General features: G+C 48.1%; 1 protein-coding gene across 2 annotated transcripts; it reads right to left on the bottom strand.

The window, feature by feature from the left end:
- Positions 1–286: 286 nt before the first annotated feature.
- On the bottom strand, positions 287–16,240 carry ABCC10 (ATP binding cassette subfamily C member 10). Of its 2 annotated transcripts, XM_066178614.1 has the most exons (21): positions 16,058–16,240; positions 13,743–15,111; positions 12,303–12,530; positions 11,956–12,112; positions 11,117–11,256; positions 10,571–10,650; positions 10,251–10,422; positions 9,161–9,259; positions 8,749–8,938; positions 8,309–8,386; positions 7,726–7,917; positions 7,167–7,302; positions 6,594–6,789; positions 5,525–5,868; positions 5,196–5,365; positions 4,752–4,912; positions 4,078–4,331; positions 3,624–3,769; positions 3,074–3,171; positions 2,765–2,877; positions 287–795 (listed from the first exon to the last, which is right to left on the bottom strand). In XM_066178614.1, exons 1-21 carry the CDS (start codon positions 16,216–16,218, stop codon positions 660–662), a joined length of 4,620 nt encoding a protein of 1,539 aa, XP_066034711.1. In that variant the 5' UTR covers positions 16,219–16,240; the 3' UTR covers positions 287–659. The 2 variants fall into 2 exon arrangements, with proteins under 2 accessions (XP_066034711.1, XP_066034710.1); XM_066178613.1 differs by lacking the exon at positions 16,058–16,240 and having other exon boundaries at positions 13,743–14,988.
- Positions 16,241–22,443: the final 6,203 nt, after the last annotated feature.

The following is a 22,443-nucleotide window of genomic DNA, read 5'->3' as shown; positions in this document are numbered from 1 at the left end:
AGGAGGGATAGAGAATTTCCCTTGAAGGAATGGTCTTGAAATAAACTAGCCTTAGAGTGCTTTAATGCAATTGCATTCTAGCCCCTTCAGGGGAAGGCCTTCTCCACTGAAAACAAGAGGAAAAGCAGTAAGGTCCCTGGGTGCAACCTTCTGGGCTTAGAAAAGCCTTCTGGGAAAACAGAGTAGGTAGGGCTCTCTTTGTGCAGAGAGGGCACCACTCTTGTATCTCATAAATAAATAGGTGTCTGGTGAGGAAAAGGGGCAAGGAACTGAATTAACAGCTTCACAAGGACATTTCCACTTTATTTTACATTGCATATGTGAGACTAAGTCTCAAACTAGGAGCTACTGATTCTTCAGTGAGTAGAAAATCCCTCTGTAATCTCAAAGGGAAGCCTTGGACGGGAGCAGGATCCCACCAACCAGGCTTGCATAACTCTAAACAGCAGGTCAGGTCGCATCTTCCCCGTTGTTAAAGGAAAGGCCACAGTGCCACACTTCCGACCCTGAGGACACACAATTGCTGCCTACAGGCAGGAGTAAGCCCCTCCCTCACCTCAGCAGCTCCTGGCCCTGCAGGGACAGGGCTGGTGTCTGAGGTGAGGGGAAAGCCCAGCACCCAGCTGGAAGGGCTGCCTGGGCTGAGCCCAGGAGGGAGGTCACTGCTGCCTGCTGTGCAGGAGGTGCTGGAACAAGGAGCCATCTTTCTGGCTGAGGCGGGCGGGTGAATCCAGCTCTGCCACTCTCCCAGCTTGCATGACCAGCACGCGGTCCGAGTCCAGGATGGTGTTCAGCCTGTGGACAACAAATGCCAGGACACCCATTGGTGGATCTGAGGAGAAGCTCTGGATGCGCTTCCCCTGCTGTACAGGGTGGCCCAAGACATGGCCAGCATGAGGAGCTGTGGAGGATCTCCCTCTGCACTCAAGGTCACAGTGCAGTGTGGCTCCCCAGAGAGCCTCTGCTCACTGCTGAAATGGAGCACTGCTTAGGTGATGCCTTCCAGTGATGCATTCCAGTTGCTGGGCATGGCAGGGCACCAGGAGTGCAGAGGGAAGTTCTGTGGGAGGGAAGCTCAGGGCATGCCTGATTCTGGGGTTGCACAAAATGTCTCCATCCCCGCAGGGGTTAGTGAGTTGCTTTATTTGCCCCAGCATTTCCTCACCTGCCACCTCCCAAGGGCAGCAGAAATTGTGCATCAGCTGTTATTCCCCTGCAGTCTGGCACCTATGCTACCACCACCACTGGCTTTGTAGCTGCCAGACAGCCAACCACACGACCCACTGCACATTGCCCAGGTCTGCCCAGACTGCCAGCAGAGCAGCAACCTCTGGCTCTGGATAGGGAAGACAGGACAGCAGGAAGGTTTTTGCAGTCATGCACCGTTCAGTGTGAAACTACAGCCCTACAAAGCTGCAAGTCACAAGGAAGACACTGCACAGGATTTGAGCAGGTAAAAGGCATTATGGAGTTCAACACTCTGGTTACACATTCATCTCCAAGAGGGTGCAGGCTGCAGCACTGGAAATGACTTGGAGGGGCAAGAGACAAGTACAGAGTCACTTCCATCCTGAATTTCACCCCAAGCTGAATGGCACGGAAAAACCATGGATACAACACAACTCTGTCAACACCTCTCCTTACTGCTCTCCCCCATTGCTCTTCATCCTAGTGGAAGAGGGGCTGGGGCCATCTTCAACTCAGCCTTGCTGCTTTGTTTTCTGCCACTCCTTCCTTTGCTGTTTCTCCTCTTTAATTACTCCCCCATCAAAGGTGGTCTCCCCACACCCAATCCAAATACACTCCTCAGCCCACAGTGCACTTCTCTATTTATGCCTAACATCCCTAGTGTAGGAGCCACATTCCCTTCACACCCCTCCTGCCTCCCTCCTACATGATGTATTTAACAAGACCCACTTGATTCACTTGCCAGGCCCAGCCCACCCTGCCTGTCATCCATCACTCCCACTCCTGTGCAGCAGGACACCAGCCCCTGCCACCTGCTTATTTGATTTTTATTTTTGTGGTAACCTCTGTGCTTTGAAAACACCCTCCATACAATTGCATAATCCTCCTCCAAATGCTCCTCCACTTGGCAAGAGTAAGAGCAGAGCACACCACCTCATGCTGATCCATCCCTTCTCTGCAGTATTCATGTTTTGCCCTCCTCCCTTTGGCTACAACCATCCACTGATTCTACTCTTGATCTCTCAGATGTGGGGCAATCACTGTTGTCCTGTCCTGCCTGGGCAGTGTCTATCTTGCTGGCATAAGGTACAGGCTGGGACTAAAACTCAGGAATTTGGAAAACAGAGCTATCCAGGAGCTGGCTGCAGCCCTTTGCTGCCAGCTGTCCTGCACTGCCCTCTACTGAGCCAGGGACACCTGCTCCTCCACGGTCTTCACATTGCCATTTTCCATAGGATAGTTTTCCATTACTCTTTGCCCTACTTTGGCAGAACCACAAGGAACGATTACCTGCCCTACCGATCCCAGCAGGCAGTTCCCAGGAAGAGAAATCTGTGATTTGATGCGGCATTTTGCCCTTTGCTGACACCAGCTTCTGGGTACAACGTTTTCCCCTTTTCACATCCAGCTGTTCCCAGCACCCAGCAGAAAAGGCAAAAGGCAAAGTCCAGCTTTGGCACTTGAAAAACCTTATCACAGAGACCTCTGTGCTCAGCCTGAGGCCCAGGCATGGCATATGCAGCCACCTCTCCCTGTGAATTGTAGGATGACTTTAGGCACAGAGGTTCTTGCATACCTGTGAGCAATCGTCAGAACAGTTTTGTCAGCAAAGCGCTGGCGGATGGTCTGCTGCAGCAGCTGGTCTGTCTTCTGATCCACACTGGCTGTGGCCTCATCGATGCACAGCACCTGCCAGGGACAGACAGTGAGGGGAACTTCTAAGCACCACAGCAGGGACTCCACTGCCTCCCTGGAGTCAGCCTGAGAAGTCAGCACAGGATATCTGTTCCCATTACACCTCCAATTCTGCAGCACTCTCTGCTGTCCCCAGACAGCCAGGGGCAGCTCACCCTCCCCCTTGCTCCAGTGGAGGCAGCGCACTCACCTTAGCCTGCGTCAGGAGGGCTCTGGCCAGACACACCAGCTGCCTCTGTCCCACAGACAGACTCTTTCCCCTCTCTCCCAGCTCGCTGTCCAGTCCACCTGCAGGGATCAAGATCAGCAGCCACCTGCATCATCGGCACAGGGCCCCAAACAGCTCCAGCAGTCCAAGGTTTTCCCAGTAGCACACAAAATCCCAATTCTGCTCAGACCCAGGCCTTAGGACCTGGAGCCTTTATTCTTAGACACAAGCAACATCTGGCACAGTTCCCTGAGAACTAAGGCCTGGCTTATCTCTCAGCTGCTCCTGTAACACCCACTGAGGCCTGGTCTCACCAGCAAAATTCTGCCACCCAACCCATCACCTGCCAGTCCATTTGCCTCTAAATGTCAGGGAATGCCACTGGGTCCCACTGACCTGTTCCCACACTGGTTCTAGCGTGAGCTTGCCTAATCCATTCCCTACTGCATCCACTTCAGCTCCCTGTCTGAGCCAAGGCCTTCTCTCACAGAACCCTCAGTCATCAGCTGCTTCTCACTGGTTTCCAACTCACCCATCTGAGTAACAGCCTCCCACAGGTGGCACTGCTCCAGCACCTCACGGAGCTCAGCATCCTTCCGTTTGCCCTGGGGGTCCAGGTTTTCTCTGATTGAGCCACTGAACAAAAATGGATCCTGCGGGATGATGGCCAGCCTAGATCTGCAAGCAAACAAAAGCTGAGGGCTCGTGGGATGGGTTCTGCAGGAAAGCCAAGATCTGCTATTTCTTTTTTCATGGGGTGTCTTAGTTTGCTACAAATCTTAGAGGCACAGAGACATGGGTCACATATTCAGCCTGGTTTCCTTAGCACAACTGCTGAGAAACAAGAGACACTCATAAAAAGCTGCCACAATCAGAAAAGAGGATGCTACGACAGTGAGTCCTTTGCTCCTCACTCTTTACTTTGGCATCCAGCCACTGACAGCTTTCAGCCACCATCAGCTACCCTTCACTCTGCTCAGCCATACCTCAGCTCCTCCAAGCCCACCAGCTGGCTGTCAACACCATCCAGGAGAATCTGGCCTGATTTCATCTCCACCATACGGAATAGGGCCAAGAAAAGGGTGGATTTCCCAGATCCTGTGCGACCCACAATCCCCAGCTTCTCTCCAGGGTAAACAGTGAAGCTCACGCCATCAAGTGCATTAGGCAAGCCTGCTCTGTATGCCAGGACCACTTGCTGGAACTCCACAAGCCCCTCACTTGGCCAGTCAGCAGAAACCTTAGAGGGACACACAGGTGAGAAAGGGTATGATAATGATTGATTGTCATCTTCAGCATCACCTCCCCACAGTCCAAGCCCCATCCCTTCCTTTAGATGGTTGCTTGGCTTCTGAGCAGAACCAACACACAGCCCAGTCCCACCTCCAGCCCATTCCTAAGCTTGTTCTTCCACCACAGAACTTGTATCTACCACCCATTCTGCTTCCCTACTCCTTCCCATCACTCCAGCCTTCACCAGTTCCTGCCAGAGACTCATCCTCCCCAGGAGATATACTGGTAAAAGAGGAGTGATCAAGGTGCTTTCTGTGGTGAGGGCCCTCCACCCATTCCCAGGAAGCCTGTGATCTCCCCAGGGGGCAAGCGCAGGGCAAAGAGATAGAGGATGGGCCAGTACCAGAGAACACATTTGAGCTTTTACCTGGACCAATTTATCCTGGGGCTCCATGGGGACATCTGTGGTGTACTCTTCTGTCCGCTCCACACTCACCATCATGATTTCTGTGTGAGTGAAACTGGAAATGAGGCCTGAGAGCAGGTTTGTGACAGACAGGGCGTATGAGAGTGCCAGGCCCACAAGTCCTGTGAGGACAAAAGCATAGGCAAGAATGTCACTGGCAGGGAAGGAGCTGGCATCTTGGTGGGCAGACAAAAAAGAAACAAAGGAAAAGTCAGAACTTTGGAGTCTGGGGACACACCAGAGACAGGAGCTGAAGCACTACACTGTGGGTGACCTGCTAGGGACAGGAGGCAGGAGCTCTGGATCTTACCCCAGTGGAGGAAAACATGTAGCTCTAGGCTGGGAGAGGAGGAACTCCTTGGACACAGCCTAGAGGTGTACATAGACAAATCCCTGGCAGCCTACCTGGATTTCCTAGCTGCTTCTGGTGCTGGATGATGGCAATCCCTGCAATAGCAGAAACCACAGCAACCCCAATCATCTGCAAGCGGATGTCCAGCCACTCCATCACTGTGTTGCTGGCAAAGAGGCAGCGCTGGTTCTGCTCCAGACGCAGCTGATTCTCCAACTCAAACCTGTCAGGCACACAACAGAGGTTTGCACCACTCAAACTCCACTCCTGCTGGCCCAGACCAAGGGCATTCCAGACACCCTATAACCAGCCCCACACAAGGAAGGCCTTGGCCTATAAAGCCCAAGCTCTGTCTCTCTGGGTGCTCGCGCTTTCTGCTCACCTCTTTGTTGCCCGCATGGCTCTGACAGGGCTCAGTCCTGAGAGGGTCTCTGAGAAGTGGGTGTAAATGGGAGACAGGGTGACACTGTAGAGACGCTTGAGCTCCCGGGATGAGAATCGGTAATAGCGCTGAACGAAGAAGTAGATTACAGCCAGAGGGAGCAGGACCAGACCAATCCAAGGGAGGCCATAGGTCATTATCACCAGCATGCCCAAGAGCCCATACAGGTTGGCTAGGAAGATGTTGAGAATAAATGGCAGGCTGTCATCCACACAGTACAGGTCTGAGGAGAAGCGGTTCAGGATCCGGCCTGTTGGTGTGGTGTCGAAGAAGGTGACTGTGGCCTGGCAATAAGGGAACCAGACAGTAAGAGCCAGTCAGCTGTGGTGAGATCCAACCCCAGAACAGTGTGCAGGAGAGCAGCACCAAGGGGAGCAGATAAGGCCACAAGGCGGTGGCCACCACAAACCACTTCCTTACCTCAGCCTCCAAAGCCAGCATCCACTAGCAGCCAAACAACTCATGTTGTTTGCATGGTAAAAGGAAGCATTCCTTCTGACAGCTACTAAGAAAGCAGGCACTCAGGCAGTATGATGGCACAACAGTAGTGAGGCAAATCTAGCCTCTAATCCAAACTTCCAATCCCCTAATCCTAACTCTAGCCTGAGGACCCAAGGAAGCCAAAAACATAAAGAAAGTTAACTGACACATGCCAGCATCAGCCCTAGATCTTGCTTAATGACTCTTTCTAATCTCATCTAAACATGAACTCACCATCCTGTAAAAGTTACTTTTGACTGGCCCTCACTTTGGCAATACGTCTAAGCCTAATGAATGAACAGATGCAGGTGGGAGCCATAAATCATCCTTCCATGGAATGAACAGGACACATTTGGAACCCCAGCTCATTGGCCCCTTGTGCTGGCTGTGGTGCAGCCCTTTCTGAATACAGTCCTACCAGCCAATACCAACAAAAATCTTAATCTATCTCCCACACCCTTACTCCCAGCCATGAGAAGAATGTCAGCTTGCAGGAGCCTCAGCTTGCTCTGGACTTTGTGCCCATTACCTTTAGAACTCTTTGGAGCAGTCGGTTGTGAATGACAGCAGCAGCACGGAGTGCACCACAGGCAAAGAGGAATGCCCGGATAATGGTGAAGAGGGAGTTGGCCCCTGCAATGCTCCCATAAACCAGCAGGTAGAAATTCACATCCACTGAGCCATTGGGAGGGGTTAGGGTCTTGTCCAGATCTTGAATGGGGGAACTGGAAGAAAGGAGGAAGATTATGAATCTGCCAACGCCTTCCTGACAGTAAACTCACCAACGGGGCATGAGAACCCAAGAGGATACTCCAGGGGAAATCAGGATACTTTAGCCTGATACTCCTGTTACACCCCTTTGGCATGCTGGGACAAATACTCTGATTTATTATGCAGCTAGGGGTCTTCCATCAGCCCCAGACAAAAGCCTCTGGGCACATCATCAGGTCAGGGATTTTGATTCTCTTTGTCAAAGCAGTCACACACATCCCCTGAAGTGAACTGGTCAGTTTATCTGTCCCTGCCCTCCAGGATCTTCACAGGAAATGCACTTAAGGACATTTCCAGCTTCCTTTGGCACCTCTGGACCATATTTACTTACACAAGCCCAGAGGTGGAGAAGAAAAGCAGCTCTGGGGAAGGCAGAGAAGCTGAGCAGGCCATCACGGAGGTATTTGCTGTCTGAGATATGCTGGAGATCCAGTATGACAGCCACCAATCCGAGATATTTCTGGATGCTACAGAGAAAGACAGACTACGTAAAGAGAAATTCTACTTTCGAATCAGCAAATATGAAGCAGACAAGCTGAAGGGGAAGCTGCTGGACAACTTTTTCAGAGTCTTGCTGCCCAGTATAGTCTTCTCCCTTCAGCAGTAGAGCAGGAGCAAGGGAACAGCCTTGAGCTGCAGCAGTGACAGAGCACTGCTACCAAGGTACGGTAATGCAAATGCAGCAGGGAGATGCCAGGTACATTTCCCACATGTGTGTCCTCCCTACTAAAGTAGCTCTTGGACCTACTTTAATTTGGGGAAAAGTGGTCTTCCTGCTAACAGGGCGAGAGTTTAAAACCCTGGCATCTTTCCTTCTGGACTCCATGCAACCAGGGAATGAGACGAGAGGAGTGCCTCAAGAGAGATGTGCTGCTGGGTCACTGCCTCACCTTGCATCAGAAACAGTGAGAAGAGGATTGATATTGCCAAGCAGCTGCCCATTGCCATCCAATAGGCCTTGTACACCTTAAAAGCCACTGCCCCCTCTTTCTTCTCTTCCTCCTTGTGGATGAGAGTATTGGTTTGGGTTGGTTCTTCTGCCTCGGTCTTTATGGCCTCTTCCTGTCCCTGTTCTTTAGGGGCTGTGGGAATGGATGCAAAAGCAAAGGTCAGTGTGGTGTTAATTTCTTCCTGCAGCTGTTCCTAACTGTGAACAGAGCAAGTCTAAACTATGAGGGACAGTATTTTCCCCCTCCTCTCTCCTCTTTCAAGACAGGTGCACCAACCCTGGCAGTTCTTCATCCAAAACTGGACTACAAGTAGAACAACAGGTTCAAATACTGCTCCAGACCAATAGCCAATGATTTGTGGGCCTCCTGTCCTTCTGTGTGTACACCACCCACATATCAACACTGCCACAGCAGAACAAGATGATGGGAGTTCTGCTCTAAGGCCAGCAGCCATCAAGTACAGATTCTGCCTGGAAGGTCAGTTGTGCTGCCCCAGCTACCCTTAAGCTCATCAGGAACAGACCTTTATCCTTATGCCCCTTGTCTGTATCCTTGAACTTGGGGAAGGCTTCAACAAGCGGCAGGATTTCAGCTGGTGTGCCTACGAAGACAGACATGCAAATTCTTCAGCATCTGTGAGGAACAGGTGACAACTTTCTACCTTCCCACTGCCTCTTGCTCGGAAATTTTGTTCTCATAACATTCTCTACGTTATACAGCAACTGTACCCTTGAAGGCTCTGCTTCAACCTGTTACATCCTTTTGCCTCATCAGCTCTCCACATTTGGGGCTGTCCTGCTTTATCTGTACATCCGCACATACTCTTCCACCCCATCTTTGCCCACATACAGTGCTCTCTTCTCAGTGTCCTCTTTTATCACTTGGTTCCCCACTAGTTAATCTTAATCCCCTCAAGCCATTCCAAGACACAGGCACAAGTGAATGCCTGAGAAGACAATGTACCTGTCTTAACTATCCTGCCATTGTCCATCAGCAACAAGGCATCGGCCTTCTCCAAAAACTCTGTCCTGTGAGTGCAAAGGACCCTGGTCTTATGTTTGAGAACCCCGAAAATGCATTTCCGCATAATATGGTTGGCTACATCTGCATCAACAGCAGCCAGGGGATCATCAAGGAGGTAAAGTTCTTTCTCCTGGGAGGGGGACAAAAGAAAAAAAGGGCACAGTTGCTGGTCCTGCTGGAGCAGGCAGCGCTGTAGAGAAAAGTCCAAGTGTCTCCATGTGGCAGCACCTTTAGGCTAGCACCATGTGCTTTAAAGACATGCTGCCAGAGCTCACTGTACAGCTGAGTGCTTCCAGCATCTTCATATTTGACTTGGCATGATCTGCCACACAGTAACTCCTTTGTTATTTACCTGGTAAATGGCTCTGGCAAGGGCTATTCGAGCCTTCTGTCCCCCACTGAGTGTCACACCATTTTCACCCACCTCTGTCTGGTCACCTGCTGGTAAAATCTGAAATATTCAAGAAAATAATTTAGAAAGGGACAGGAAACTGCTGGGGACCCAAAACCAGGACACAGGGGCCCCCTCCAGTCTCTGGCAGTAATTTCTAAGGCTGATATCTTACCAACAATTAAACAATGCAACAGTCTATACACTGGTTCTCCAGACAACCAGCAAGCTTTTTTTTATGCAAGGAAAATCTCTTACACTCCAGAATAGGGTGGTCACATCTGAACTACCATTGAGAGCAACTTCTGGTCTTACAAAGGTAATTGCACACAGCAATTTTCTGTGAGAACAAGAGCTGTGCCTGCATCAAAATTATGTCAGGGTCCTTCCAAACAGTGTAGCAGTAACAACTACCAAATTTCAGTACCTGGAAATAAGTCTCTTCTTGGTTTGGTAGCATAGGTGTATTCTACTAAATCTCAGATAAAAATCTTGCCTTTACAGAGCATTCATAGCTCTAGCAAAAACAAACAGGAGCTGCAAAAGCTTGACACTTCAGAAAATCAGGCATCAGCTTATAAACTGGGAGAAGCTAGCTTCCTACCATATATACAGCCAAGTTTACTGGCTAATACAGTCATAAACCTCAAATTTAGAATATATGTCAGGAGCACTGACATAGCCCTTCCAAATCCCAAAGGAGTTGCTTCTAATCTTGCCCCCACCTAAAAAAGCACCAGCTGCTGATAGGTTCTGCCTGAAAAACCCAACAGTCATCAGCTCTGAAAGAACAATTCCTTTCCCCAGAATGAAGAGCTTTTGGCTCAGCAGCAGAAGAAACCACCCAAAGTGCTACAAGAGTGACTTCACACCTTAAAGTATGGGCATGCCAGGAATGGTGTGGGCTTGGTAATCAGAGCAACACTGTGTGATGGGACACTGGAAAACCAGTCTACACCCTGAAAGAATAAAGACTGATCCCAGTGAGGCTCAGGATGGATGTAAAAGCCTGCCAAGAAGCCCCAGGCAGGTTTACAGTCTAGGCACTCACATTTAGGTCCTCAGAGAGGGCACAGGCCTCCAGCACCTCCTCGTACAGCCTGGCATCATATTCCCGCCCAAAAAGGATGTTTTCACGGACAGTGGTAAACTGTATCCAAGGCTCCTGTGTGGCCAGGCCAAATCCTTGCTCCAGGTCACAAATATACACTTGTCCACCTTGTCTGCAAGCACAACAGAAGTGGGTAGAAAGGGCAACAACGAAAAACTGCTGGCAGATCAAAATTACCTACAAGTTGGAATAGCGCCAGACAGTGCCCACCTGCTGTGCCATGGAGGGACTAGGCAGGGAAAAGTCTTTAGGCTACTTACTTAATGAGCTCTCCAGTGATGGCTGCAAGCAGAGAGCTTTTGCCAGAGCCAACCTTCCCAACAACCCCCAGGAGCATTCCCTGCAAAGGGAAATGAAAAGAAGCAACTTGATGTGCTAATACAGGATAGGTTGTCCAGATTTCTTGAGCCACACGTAGCCTGTAAGGAAGCTGGCTGCTAGGACCATCTCACACATTCAGCAGCGCAGTTGGGTACAGTTGCCAGGTAAACCGGACTCCTGATATGACAGGACACAGATTTGCAAGGAGCGTTATCTCTAGAGCCTGCTCTGTTCCCTGTCCAGTCACCTCCTGCAGCAATAGTAGAAAGCAGAGAGAACTAGTTTATCTCTTATCTGTAAGCCATGGATGTTCTCTAGCACCTTTCAGCTCTGAGATATGTGTCCTGTGCCTCTTGACCAAGAGAAGATTTTGATGTACAGCTCCTAAGCTAAGGAAAACATGCCACCTCGCTCCATTATTTCTAGTTTCCAGTATTTTTTCTCTAGTGCCATTTTTCTGTATTACGTCCCATGTCCTTGCTCACCTTTCTCACTGACAGGTTCTCAATGTGCAGTTGCAGAGTGCCTGTGGATGAGGGCTCCCTGGTGCCTTCCTCCTCAACTGGCACCCACGAGAAGGCTGCACATTTCATCTCCATGGCAGTAGCAGTGTCTGAAGGGTTATCTACAAGTGAACAGCAGAACAGCAAAGCGCTGCTATGAGAAGACCAGAAAATTAAAGACACCTGCCATCCCAAATACCATCAGCTTTGTTCCCAAATGCAGAGACCATGGATGAGGCACAGCATGATGCCCCTGACCCAACCACAGAATGAGACTCTTGCCTGCTGACTTGCCCTTAAACTTACAAATCCCTTCTTCCAACCCTCCTGTCTCCAGCTCACACCAGACACACACGCCTGTCAGGGAGACAGTGTTAGGATATAACCTGGTTTTATCACTGCTGAAGGTAAAAGAATAGCAGGGAGCTGGCCAAAGGCAATGAAAGAAGGAAAGGGAGCTAATATGGCTAAGGAGAGGGGCAGCCACTCAAGCCTTTCTTCCAGGTGGAGCCAAGTTTGTTGAGGGCTTCAGTGTCAGAAGAGCATTGGTCAGAGGACAGAGCTGCTTGTTCTACTGGGACACTAATGGCTCTGTTGGGACAAGCAGTGGCTTATGGCGGAATGTTACAGCCTTGTCTCCTGCTTTCCACAGAAATTAAGAGAAGTTAAGTGTATCCACTCTGCCTCTACCCTACTGAACATCTTGAATCACAAGGTGACAACCAGCTGCCCTCCAGTACTGCCCCTGGGCCTCGCACCTCAGCTCTCTGCCCTGAATGTCTGCTCACAGCCTCAGGCCTGCCAGATTCCTTAACCGTTACCTAGGGCATAATAAGCTTCCAGGTCCTGGTCCATGAGTTCAAAGAATTTCTGGATTCGGTCCAGGGAAACTTTGGCCTCCAAGATCGCATTCAACACCCATGGGAAGCCGTTGAGGGGTAGAATAAGCATCCCAACGAGGGCCAGTGCTGTGAACACCTGCATAGGTAAGCAAACAGCCATGAGCTGGAGCCAGTACCTCCCTTGTATCTCCAAACAGCTTCACCAGTGAGAGCCTGAAAAGCTGTGGAGAGACATGGGCTGGGTTTATTTCCCAGAGAAGATGCCTCAGGACTGTAGACTGTGTTCTCCCCAATACAAACTGGAGCTCTCCCTACTACCTACTCACCTTTGTGGCAGTGAGCTGGTGACCCAACAGGACATAGGTGATGAAGATGACAATGGAGACAACAACAGGCAGTGCTGCCCACATGTACACGCACAAAGCATCCAGATAACTGATGGCCCGTAACTTCTGCAGCTCTTTAGCCCGGCAGGCATTTATCCTGGTGCTGAAGTGCTTCTCCCAGGCATAAAACTTGATCACACGAATGCCACATAGGAACTCTGTCATTAGCTGTAGGCAATTAGGAAAAGAACATCAAGCAAACAGTGCCCAGGGAGCCTGGGCTGTGCCTGGGTGTGCAGTTGTCTCCTGCTAAGGGTCAGGCTAGAGATGTCAGGAACATTTATTACTAACAAAGACATAAACTTAGGTGACAGCTACTGAAAACTTTGTGCTCATCCATCCCACCAGCTTCTTCAGCCACCCATACTGTGTACAACTCAGGAAAAGGTAAAATATTACACACTTTCCAAGTGAACGATAAACAACACAGGTGAAGGGATGTGTGGAATTGCTAGCTACAGCCTGGTTACTATTTACTTGTGTTGACCTGACAGTGCCTTGAGATAACACCTGACTCTCAGGCCTGGTCCTGTTCTGACACTGCTAGTCTGTATCCAGAGCGTGGCTGGTTACTTTCCAGAACTCTGGTGTCCCTGCAGGATGCAGTCCTCTCATTTCTGGTTTCAGGTCCGCATATGTAGAGCAAGCTGACTGTGTCTCTGCCCAACATTAAAAAAAACTAACAAGAGAGACTTTATTCAGCAAACCAGTCTTACAACAGTTGGAGAAAGTTCAGCATATTCAGACACAACTCTGGTAGATGCATCTTCTTTTGGGAAAACTAGTATTTTTGAAGCTTCCAACAGTTCTGACAAGGAGTTTACCTATGTTTCATGCTTCCAAAGCATGAGTGAAACTGCTGTCCCCTCAAATTAGAGATACAATGCTAAAAGGTGGGAATCAAATGTCTGACGTGGTGAGGAGAGATGGCACTGCAAATATGGAAAAAGCAGTGGAAATACGACTGAGAGTGCCATGCCTGGAGCCATATAAAATTACATCCATGGTCATTGCCTTTGTCCAGACTGCAAGCCACTTTAGCATTGATGGCATCACTGGAGCAATAGGATGGATGCATATCTAGAGGAAGCATTGGGAGTCTTGCCTTAACTACTATACACAGAAAAGAAACTTGCAAGGGAACCTAGATTAGTCCAGCGGACAAGACAAGTATTAAAGGTTCACAATCTAATGGGTGGTGAAACTACATCACCCTGAAACACTTTTGACTAAAGTGTGTGTGCGCGTCCCTTCTGGCATTTTTGTCAACAGCTGCGATTCGATTAATCTGCCTTGGACCATGACTAGTGGTCAAGAAACCAATGTTCTGGGACACACAGGGCAAAAATACAAACTCAGAGAGACACCACTGCCCCTCACCTTGACTCGAGTGTCCTTGTGTTTCAGCATCTTCTGGTTGTTCATCATGATACGGTTAGCTATGATCTTGTTAACGGGCACAAGCAGCAGTGCCAGCGCCACGCCTCCCAGAAAGGCCATCCCCACTTGCTGGTACAGGAGGTAGAGGGTAATGGCAAGCTGGACAGGCAGGCTCCACAACTCGTGGAAGCTGCGGCAGAAGTTGACCAGCCTATCGGTGTCCGTGCTCATGAAATTGACAATTTCCCCCACAGTGAAGCAGGCAAGGCTGGTGCCGCTGACACGCAGAGCCTTGCGGTAGATGGCGGAGATGATGGCGCCCCGCACCATCAGCGCCATCTTGTTCGTCTCATAGCTGAACTGGTTCCGCAAGAGGGCGCCCAGGAAGGAGCCAGCAAAGAGCCCAAGGGCATACAGCACCCCGTGGCTCAGGGGCTCCTGCCGTGACTCCATGAAGTTCACCAGCAAGTTCAGAAGCAGAGGACCTGAAAAACCCAGCAGACTGCCAGCCAGCTTGAGAAGTCCAAGGGTGTAGAAACGAAGCCCAAAGGCCGCATGAAGGACAGACAAGAGGTGCACAGCCTCCTGGGCATGGTGTGGGCTGTCTGGAGCATCACTGCTCCCATCACCTCCAGCAATGATTGGGCTGGTAAGAGAGACCGTCTCCTCCTCTGCTTGGTGAAGAGCTGCCTTCTTCTGCCAGCAAGAGTAGAACCGGTCACAGACCCTGGCAGCCTGGAGCTGGCGAGGAAGCTCATAGACATCCTGTGGCTGGTTCAGCTTCTGCTGGTAGCCACGCTTCATGAGGGGGTTCATCCAGGTGTAAAAGAAACGTGAGAGCCAGCTCTCACCATCTTCTGCCACTCTCTGCTGGTCAGGCACCAGGATCCCTGGCTCTGAGATGGGCTGGTCTTGATGCCAGGAGCGATTGATGGAGAGGAAGTCTTGCCTGCCAGCAGTGGGGAAGAGGTAGCTGACCACATAGGCAAGCAGAGAGGCCAGCTGCAGACAGAGAATGGCGAACCTGGAGGAGGGACCGGGGTGGGCAGGGGACCAAGCTGTCCCACTCTGGCAGTACCACACCAGTGTGATGATGAAGGAAGGTAGGGGTAAGAGAGTGAGGAGAGCCAGGGCTGCAGGGCCCCTGGTAAAGCCGTGAATGGACCTGCAGAGCATGAGAAGAGTGAAGCCATGCACCAGCCATGTCAGGGCAGCAGTGCCATTGGCCAGCACTTCCAGGTACACAGGGCCCAGCTCCTGCTGGGAAATGGTGGCTGGGATGGTATCAGCAAGGAACAAGCCAGCAAGTATGAAGGAGGTAGCGATTCTCCACCCCCAGCTTGGCCTGCAAGGCACACCGGAGCTAGACCTTGAGGAGGAAAGAGCAGTGAGATAAATTGCAGTTAAAATTCCACTACCTATCAGCCAGTAGTGTCCTTTCTTCCTCTCCTCTTCCCCATGTTTATACATCCACTCCTATTTAACCCTCTGGGTACACCTCCCTAGATCTGTAACTTTTTCTGACTGTAGGCATTGCTGAACAAAATCAGGTCAATATAGCCCACTCTTCGGCCAATACCAGAGATTTAGATGCTACCAAACAAAAGCATTTCTTTACAGAAATTTGTTTGCAAACTATGATATTTTGTGGTGAAGTTAGACTCCAATCCTTGAAGATAAACACACACACACACAAAAAAAAAGTATATTTAACCTCTTTAACACAAATTTTGGATGATGAAATTCTCTGTGTCACACCTCTAATAATTGATTTCCTTGTCTGCGGGATATTTTTTCTAGAAACATTATTTTTATCACTGTTAGTTTCAGTGATGCTGTGCTTCTGAAGTCTATCATCTATTGCCCATCAAAATATTTCATTATCACTGGATTCTTTGTGGCCTTTGAGTATCAGTGAATGTTGTCATGTTTATAAATTTCAGAAGAGAGTAAACAGAAAAACAATTCTGCATTTCTCTGAACTTCTTATTGCCTTACATACGTCTTCTATGCCACCTTGGATTTATATCCTCCCCCAAAATAATCCCAGTTTCCCCAATCCTCATTCACTGAAAAAGTTTTTCATTACTTTCTGTGATTTTATGCCCATAATCCCCTGTATTCTTTCTGGATTCCTCTCTGTACACTGAATTAAGATAGATGCTGACAAATATAATAGCATTATAATATTGTGTCATTCCCTAATTACATATTCAGCACGTGATAGGGAGATACAATTTCCAGCCTCTCCACCCCACCTCCAGTCCTGCATAATAATCAAGCCAGTTATCATACAAACAAGTCAGTTGTCGTACCTCGGAGTGCCAAGGAAGCAGGCACTGACCACTGCAAGGACCACATGAGGAATCACATTTAATGTCAGCTGGTTAAAGCAATGGCCAACACTGCCACGAACCCACACAGGGACTGGATCTTCAGGGCTGGTCCCACACAAACTAGCCAGGATGTTCTCCATCCTTTCTTTGCTGGTAATTCAGTGTGAGACACGGGATGTCCTAGGGTGAAGAAAAAGCAGCATGAGGTAAAAAACATACGAACAACAGCCCCAATCCAAGATGGAGTGATGAGTAATTAACGCAGAGCTAGAAGCAACTTCCGGGGTCACAGTCCAAACCCTGATATTGTTCACTCACTAGCATATTATCTACTTCATAAAATTATCAAGCTCCATCTTAAAATAAATTATGTCGTTTATTCCCTTAAATCACCCCAGGACTGCAACGAATTTGAAGCTTTCTTATTTCCAGGTTCATTTTTTTTTTCCTCCACGGCTTGTTTATCCTCTGTAAGTAGTATAAGGAAGTATTTTCCTTTTTATAGATCGGTATGAAAAAAATTTTGAGCTGCTTAAACAATAACCTATTCATTCTACCTCCATCTTCACAACACTTCCCACCATGGTACTCCTTAAGGCACCGTGTAACACGAAACACCCCCCAGGCGGCAGGGATGCTGGTGCCCATCCTGAGAAGCAGGCGGTACCCCTAAGCAACACATGACTGGCGAACCGGCCCCCTCTGTGTGCCGCCCCGCGGACTGAAGCACACCTGGGAAGGCCTCGGCTTTTATACTGATTTCTGATCGCACCAGCCCGTCCCATGCCTAGCCGGGGGCCGGCTGAGCGCCACGGGCCGGCCGCCGCACCGAGCTGGGCACGCAGGCGGGGGCACTGCAGCACCGCGGCGGGGACCCCGACACAGCGGCTCAGCCGGGCCGGCGCCAGCCCGGGGCCCTCCCACGGGGCGGGCGCTGCGGCCACACGTGCCCGGCGCCCAGCGGCCCCGGCCGCCCCGCCGCCCCCCGGCCCGGTACCTCGGCTCCCCGGCGGCGCCGGCCCGCGCGCCCCTGGCGGCCCGGAGGACGCGCCGCAGCCCCGGCGGGGACAGGGCGAGGCCCCGGCGGGGACAGGGCGAGGCCCCAGCAGGATGCAGGCCGGAGCAACGGGCCGAACTGAGGGGCAAGGGCGAGCCAATGCACAGCGCGCTCAGACTTCTGCCTTCTGGGAAAAACCATAAATTACCCAAGCTAAAAAACAGGCTCCAGCCATGAACAAGGGCGATTTTCCCAAAAATTCCTCTAGTTCCGTTCTGGTGATCCTATCCCTCCCCTCCTTCTCCTATGATTTCTGGCTCACAGCATCTGAACTGTTTGTACACTGACAGACGCCAGATGCACATTGCAGACTTGCAGTGTCACCATGTCAACCAGCACAGGAATATTAATGGACGACTGTGTTATCCAAACATCAGCAGGTATAGCCCAGGCAGTGCTTTTACAGGTATATATGTATTTTTACCAGTACAGCATTCTTTGCTGGTAGACAGAAGTACAAGATGAAAATGACATTACTATAAGAGCACCTTGGCAATAACGCATCAGTCTACTCACAGCGGCAGAGGTGTTAACCTAACACAACCATCTGAATAACACAGGGTAAACAAATGCTCTCTGTTTCACCTGTGTTGTGTTCAGTGACCGTCTGGAACATGAACACACATGCAAGCAGCATCCCTAAATGTGACACTCATTCGTTACTATAACAGTATGTTGCATTGGGGTGAGGGGAGTAAATGCACAACTTTCCACATGAGAGAAAACAAACCGGAGAGGATACCCAGCTCTATCTGCCCTGCACTATTACACAGTAACAGGAGAGTGGTGTAAACGTCACCACACTACCTGGCAATTTTAGCTGCTGCTGGTGATTTTTATAGCAGATGTTCTGGATGCTTCAACTGTCCCAAACCGCCCCCTCCCCGCCCCCCCCCCCCCCCCCCAGTACTCTCTTGCCAGGGAAAATAAGCATATACCTGTAAATAACTCATCAAAGGTAGAAAATTTACTTTCAATGTGCAGCTCACCAGAGATCCAAAAAGTATTCTCTGAGCTTAGAGGTGTTATCAGTGGGGTGCTGAGGAAGGAAAGTATCAGTGACATTCCTGAGAAAACAGAACAATCTGCCTAAGGGAGTGTGAACAGCAGAGAAAAGATCAAGAGTTAGTGGCCACACTACTCTCTAATCATAGTTTCCTTGAAAGGAGGAGGAGAGTGCATTTTCTGCAAGCCCCTCTGTCTCCCCCCCTCCCTCCTTGTTTAATAAGATTTTGTCACATGCCTGAAATCAATCTTTGTCTGTCAGAGTTGTAAGGTTGCCTTTACATCACCAAGCTACTCATACTGTACACTGTATTTGGCCAGTCTGCTCTCACAGGTCGTCCAAAGGTTTCTAAACTAAACTTTCCCGAAGAGGCCTTGAGAGTAAGTTTTATGCCCTCTCTGCTCAGGGAAGCTTTCCTTCAAAGAAAATGCTGTGAAAGCAGCAAACTCTCAAAACGGTAAGTAAGGGTTGTGTGAGGTTGAAGCACTGAGCAGCACACAAATGAAGCTGATTTCAGATTTCATGGTTGTGATGTCTTATTTATTTCCAAATGAAAACAAACAAAACTAAACAACTTAAAAATGTCCAAAACTGAGCAAACAAATACCCCCAAAATACCCACAACCCCAACCAAACAAGTACTTTTCATGTCTTCATATGACATCAGAGAAGTTCAACAACAAGATGTCAACAAAAGACAACCTCCCTCCCTTGACCTAATCACTCTCAGAGCTTTTCCATTCAGCCACACTGTATTTTAGCACTCTCTTTTTTTTCACGTTCTGCATCCTACCTGCTCATCTCTCCTAATCTCTTCAGGTTCAAAACCATGAATTTTATCACTTCAACTGAAAGATGGACAACTTTCAGTTGCCACAGATTCCTTTTTCGTCCAGACAGCATTGCCTACATTCATATGGGGAAACAAACACAGAGGGTATTTAAAAAGGAATTCCAGAAAAATACCAATCCACCTCAACTGATCTGAAATCACTTTGCCTGTTCTGCATAAGTGCATTTAAATAGCATCACATCGAGAATTTAAATAGACATTCCTCCTTTTCCTGCTTCCTTCTGGCTATTTCCCCTGCTCCTGAATATTGCTGCCTATGCCATTTACCATTTACTGCCGTGTATTTGACTGATTTGAGACGTGCAGCACGTGGAGTACAGGCTGGTGGCTACATTTCTTACTAAGCACTTTGCACACTATAAATAATCATACAGCTGGCAATTATAAAAAAGAGCATTCAAAATTGAAAAAAAAACAACCCACCAACACTAGGTTTAATTTAATCCACCTCCACAGGCCATGCAGGCCAGATTTTATTCACTCTTATCCAGAGTTTGTTAATGCTCCAGATTGATAAATCCCCAACGAGGAAGCACTATCTGGCAAAGGCAGACTGCCCCCCCCCCCCCCTTCTCTGATGAGTTTGTTTTGTAACAGATTACTTAATACCAATCCCAGGACTCAGGGAATCAGTGTAGGCTGCATGCCCATTCCACTTCCAGCTATGAGTAAATATTGAGCTGAAACAGAAGCCAGCCTAGACAAGCCTTAAATTCAGAATTATCAACCTTGTAATTATAGATGTAAAATCTCTGAAAGCAATTGTCTGTTTGGATGAGTTTTCTGTGCTCCCAGCCAGGACTCTGCTATCAGCTGAAACATCCTCAAATTCCATGATGACACAGCCAAGGAAGGTTTCACTACTTGGCTCAGTCCAAAATTTTCCATGAGCAGGCTGCTCTGCCTGGACCTGAAGGCACAAGATAGATATTGTGCCCTGTTTTCCAGGGAAAAAATAATGCCAAGTTCAGAAGACAGAGGAGTATCTTCTACTGCCATCTCCTCAAGCTAACGCCAATTCTGTCATAGAAACACAGAAACTTGTCTTTGTTGCTACTCATAGCCTAGCCATTCAACATTAGATGGTTGTCTCATGTCCCTGGATCTAGTCTTGACTCAGACAAGAAGGTAAAAAATTATAATTAAGGTATTACGTTTTTCTCTGTTACTGGTCTGCTTCTTAACTTAATGGTCCAACCTGAATTAACTTCAATTTTGATTTCTGTTTACTTGTTTTACAAAGCTACTCCTAACTTTTCTTATTCTGTTCTTTCTCAATGTCATTTGCTCCCCTTTCTTTCTCATTTGGGGCCTAAGGAGAATTCAGAGACACCCTATTACCCCAACATTGCCCTCAGCATCCAATTAGCTAAAACCTCTCCAAGCAGCAGCTAATTGCAAGTTCAACTATAAGCCTTGGAATTCCAAAGAGGAGTTTAGAGGCTGAACTTCTAGCAGAACAGACTGACTGGCACCTCTGTCATCCAGTGAGAGCCTAGAGCACCAATTGCACGGATGTTACAAAAACCTCTGCAAAGCAGGTGAAGACCTTGCCTGACTTTTTCAATCCCTGAGACAAACTGTAGTGCTTCCTCTTCCAAAGATGTGAAAACTCTCGATTTGCTCTGCACCACTGGGTCCAGATTTCAGTACTGATTTTAGGAATAATTTAACTGGATCCCACTATGGATGCTCAGTCCCTTTAAAAGTTTAACTTAGTAAGGTATGGGGTTAAAAGATGATACTACTTCTAGTTTAAAATGAGTTTATAAATTACAATTATAAATTGTAATTGTAAGGCAATGCTCAGTAAAATGACAGGGTGCTAGAAAATGCTAATGAGCACTTGTCAGCCTTCAACAAATGGAATTTTTTCTCTTAGGAACTCTTTTCAACATCACAACACACAGGGTGTTTTGCTTTCTTTTTACCATTTCTCCCATGAGCAGTTTTCTTACCGGTGTGCAAATAAAACACTTTAATGAATTTTCTCTTCAGTTTTTAGTATCTGGACTTTTTCGCCTTCCATATGCCATTAAAATCAATGATCAGAAACCACCAGAATACCTCCTGTAGGCCTCCTTTGGATACAAGGCAAAAAAGTTAGGAAAAATATTTTTCTGGTATTTTGCAAAGTTTTCAGACATTAGACGCATAACTATTATAGAAAACTAAATTAAAAAATGTTTTGCTGAGTTTCTTGGGTTTGTGGATTTTTACTTGTCTGTTTTAAAATCAAACTATAGTTAAAAACTGATGTAACGAAACCAACAGCATGGAAGAGATGTCTAACACCAAACAAGTCACTTTTCTCACTCTTTTTATTACACTCAGCTATTTTTATTTACTTCAGTTGGTGCAACTGAGCACTTGATGCAAACACCTGACACTAAGGCATAAAAACATGTTCCTCATTTGAATAAAAAACCAGAACACATTTGGGTAACAGTATATTCCTTATATTGATAAACTACTTGCATGAGATCAACCACCAAAAAAAAAAAAAAAAAAAAAAAAGGGGGAAATTCCAACATACACATCAGTCTTGTGGTTATCTCAGTGTTCTGCTTCTCTGGGTGTTATGGAGCCTCCTGCTTATGGTAGTTCATTGGAACAGGTTGAGCATCTATTGGTCCAGCAAGAAGCAGATCCGCAGTCTGCTGCACATCCTCAAAGATGAAATTCTTATCCCAGGAATTCTTACAGTTGAATTAAGGTCACTGATAAACACTGTAAGCCTTAGGACACAAAGGCAAGAAGAGGACAACAGCAACAGAAAGTAAGTCTTAATATAGCCTATGCTTATTTTTGATCACCGTCCTGCTGCTCTTTGTTGCTACTTATAAATAGTATACTTCAAAATGGCATGTACGTTCGAGCAAATACATTCCCAAACACACAAGCAAAATTTCAACCAAAAATCGACTGGCTCCTCAAATACAAGCCCTCACATTTCATCAAGCTAACAACAAAATACAAATGAAGATGTAAAAGCTTGTGGGTTTTGGAAACAAAGCGGAAGGGTTTTAGGAGAACCTTCATTTCTCAGTGTGATAGATATTGTAGGATTAATTCGTGTTTTCTTTTTATGATACTTTATAAACCTATATAGAGTTAGTTTGTGTGTTACTGTATAATGTTTTAAGCCTAAGGAATGCAGGGTTCCGGGAAGACATTCCTCGGCCGAATAGCAGAGAATCACCCCTCAGCGAAAGAAAGGAAGGCACCACCCGTGGGTGATGGAGTTGAGCACCACCATCATCGGCCATGGGCCAAGCGCTCAGCACCCCATATCCATTATCCCAACCTCATCAGGGACATACATCTCAATACCTGGCTCCAGTAAAACCAGACATAATTTTATGTCTCCCCGGAAAAACTATTCGCCGAATTCACATCCAAAAAGGAAACCATAACAGTATGACTCGAAGACCATATTACACAAAGAA

This window comes from Chamaea fasciata, unplaced genomic scaffold (genome assembly GCF_029207755.1).
Source record: "Chamaea fasciata isolate MVZ Bird 193981 ecotype frontalis unplaced genomic scaffold, bChaFas1.0.hap1 SCAF_3, whole genome shotgun sequence".
Classification (NCBI taxonomy): domain Eukaryota; kingdom Metazoa; phylum Chordata; class Aves; order Passeriformes; family Sylviidae; genus Chamaea; species Chamaea fasciata.
The sequence above is the reverse complement of the archived record's forward strand: the minus strand, read 5'-3'. Positions and strand labels throughout refer to the sequence as shown.

Bases quoted from the DNA above. Each gene is read 5' to 3' on its own strand.
- ABCC10 (XM_066178614.1), bottom strand. From the start codon at position 16,218: ATGGAGAACATCCTGGCTAGTTTGTGTGGGACCAGCCCTGAAGATCCA. The intron at 12,531-13,742 runs GTGAGGGGCAGT...AATTGCCTACAG, and splicing joins ACAAGGACACTCGAGTCAAG to CTAATGACAGAGTTCCTATG. The intron at 5,366-5,524 runs GTGAGCAGAAAG...TGTGCCTGACAG, and splicing joins GCCATGCGGGCAACAAAGAG to GTTTGAGTTGGAGAATCAGC.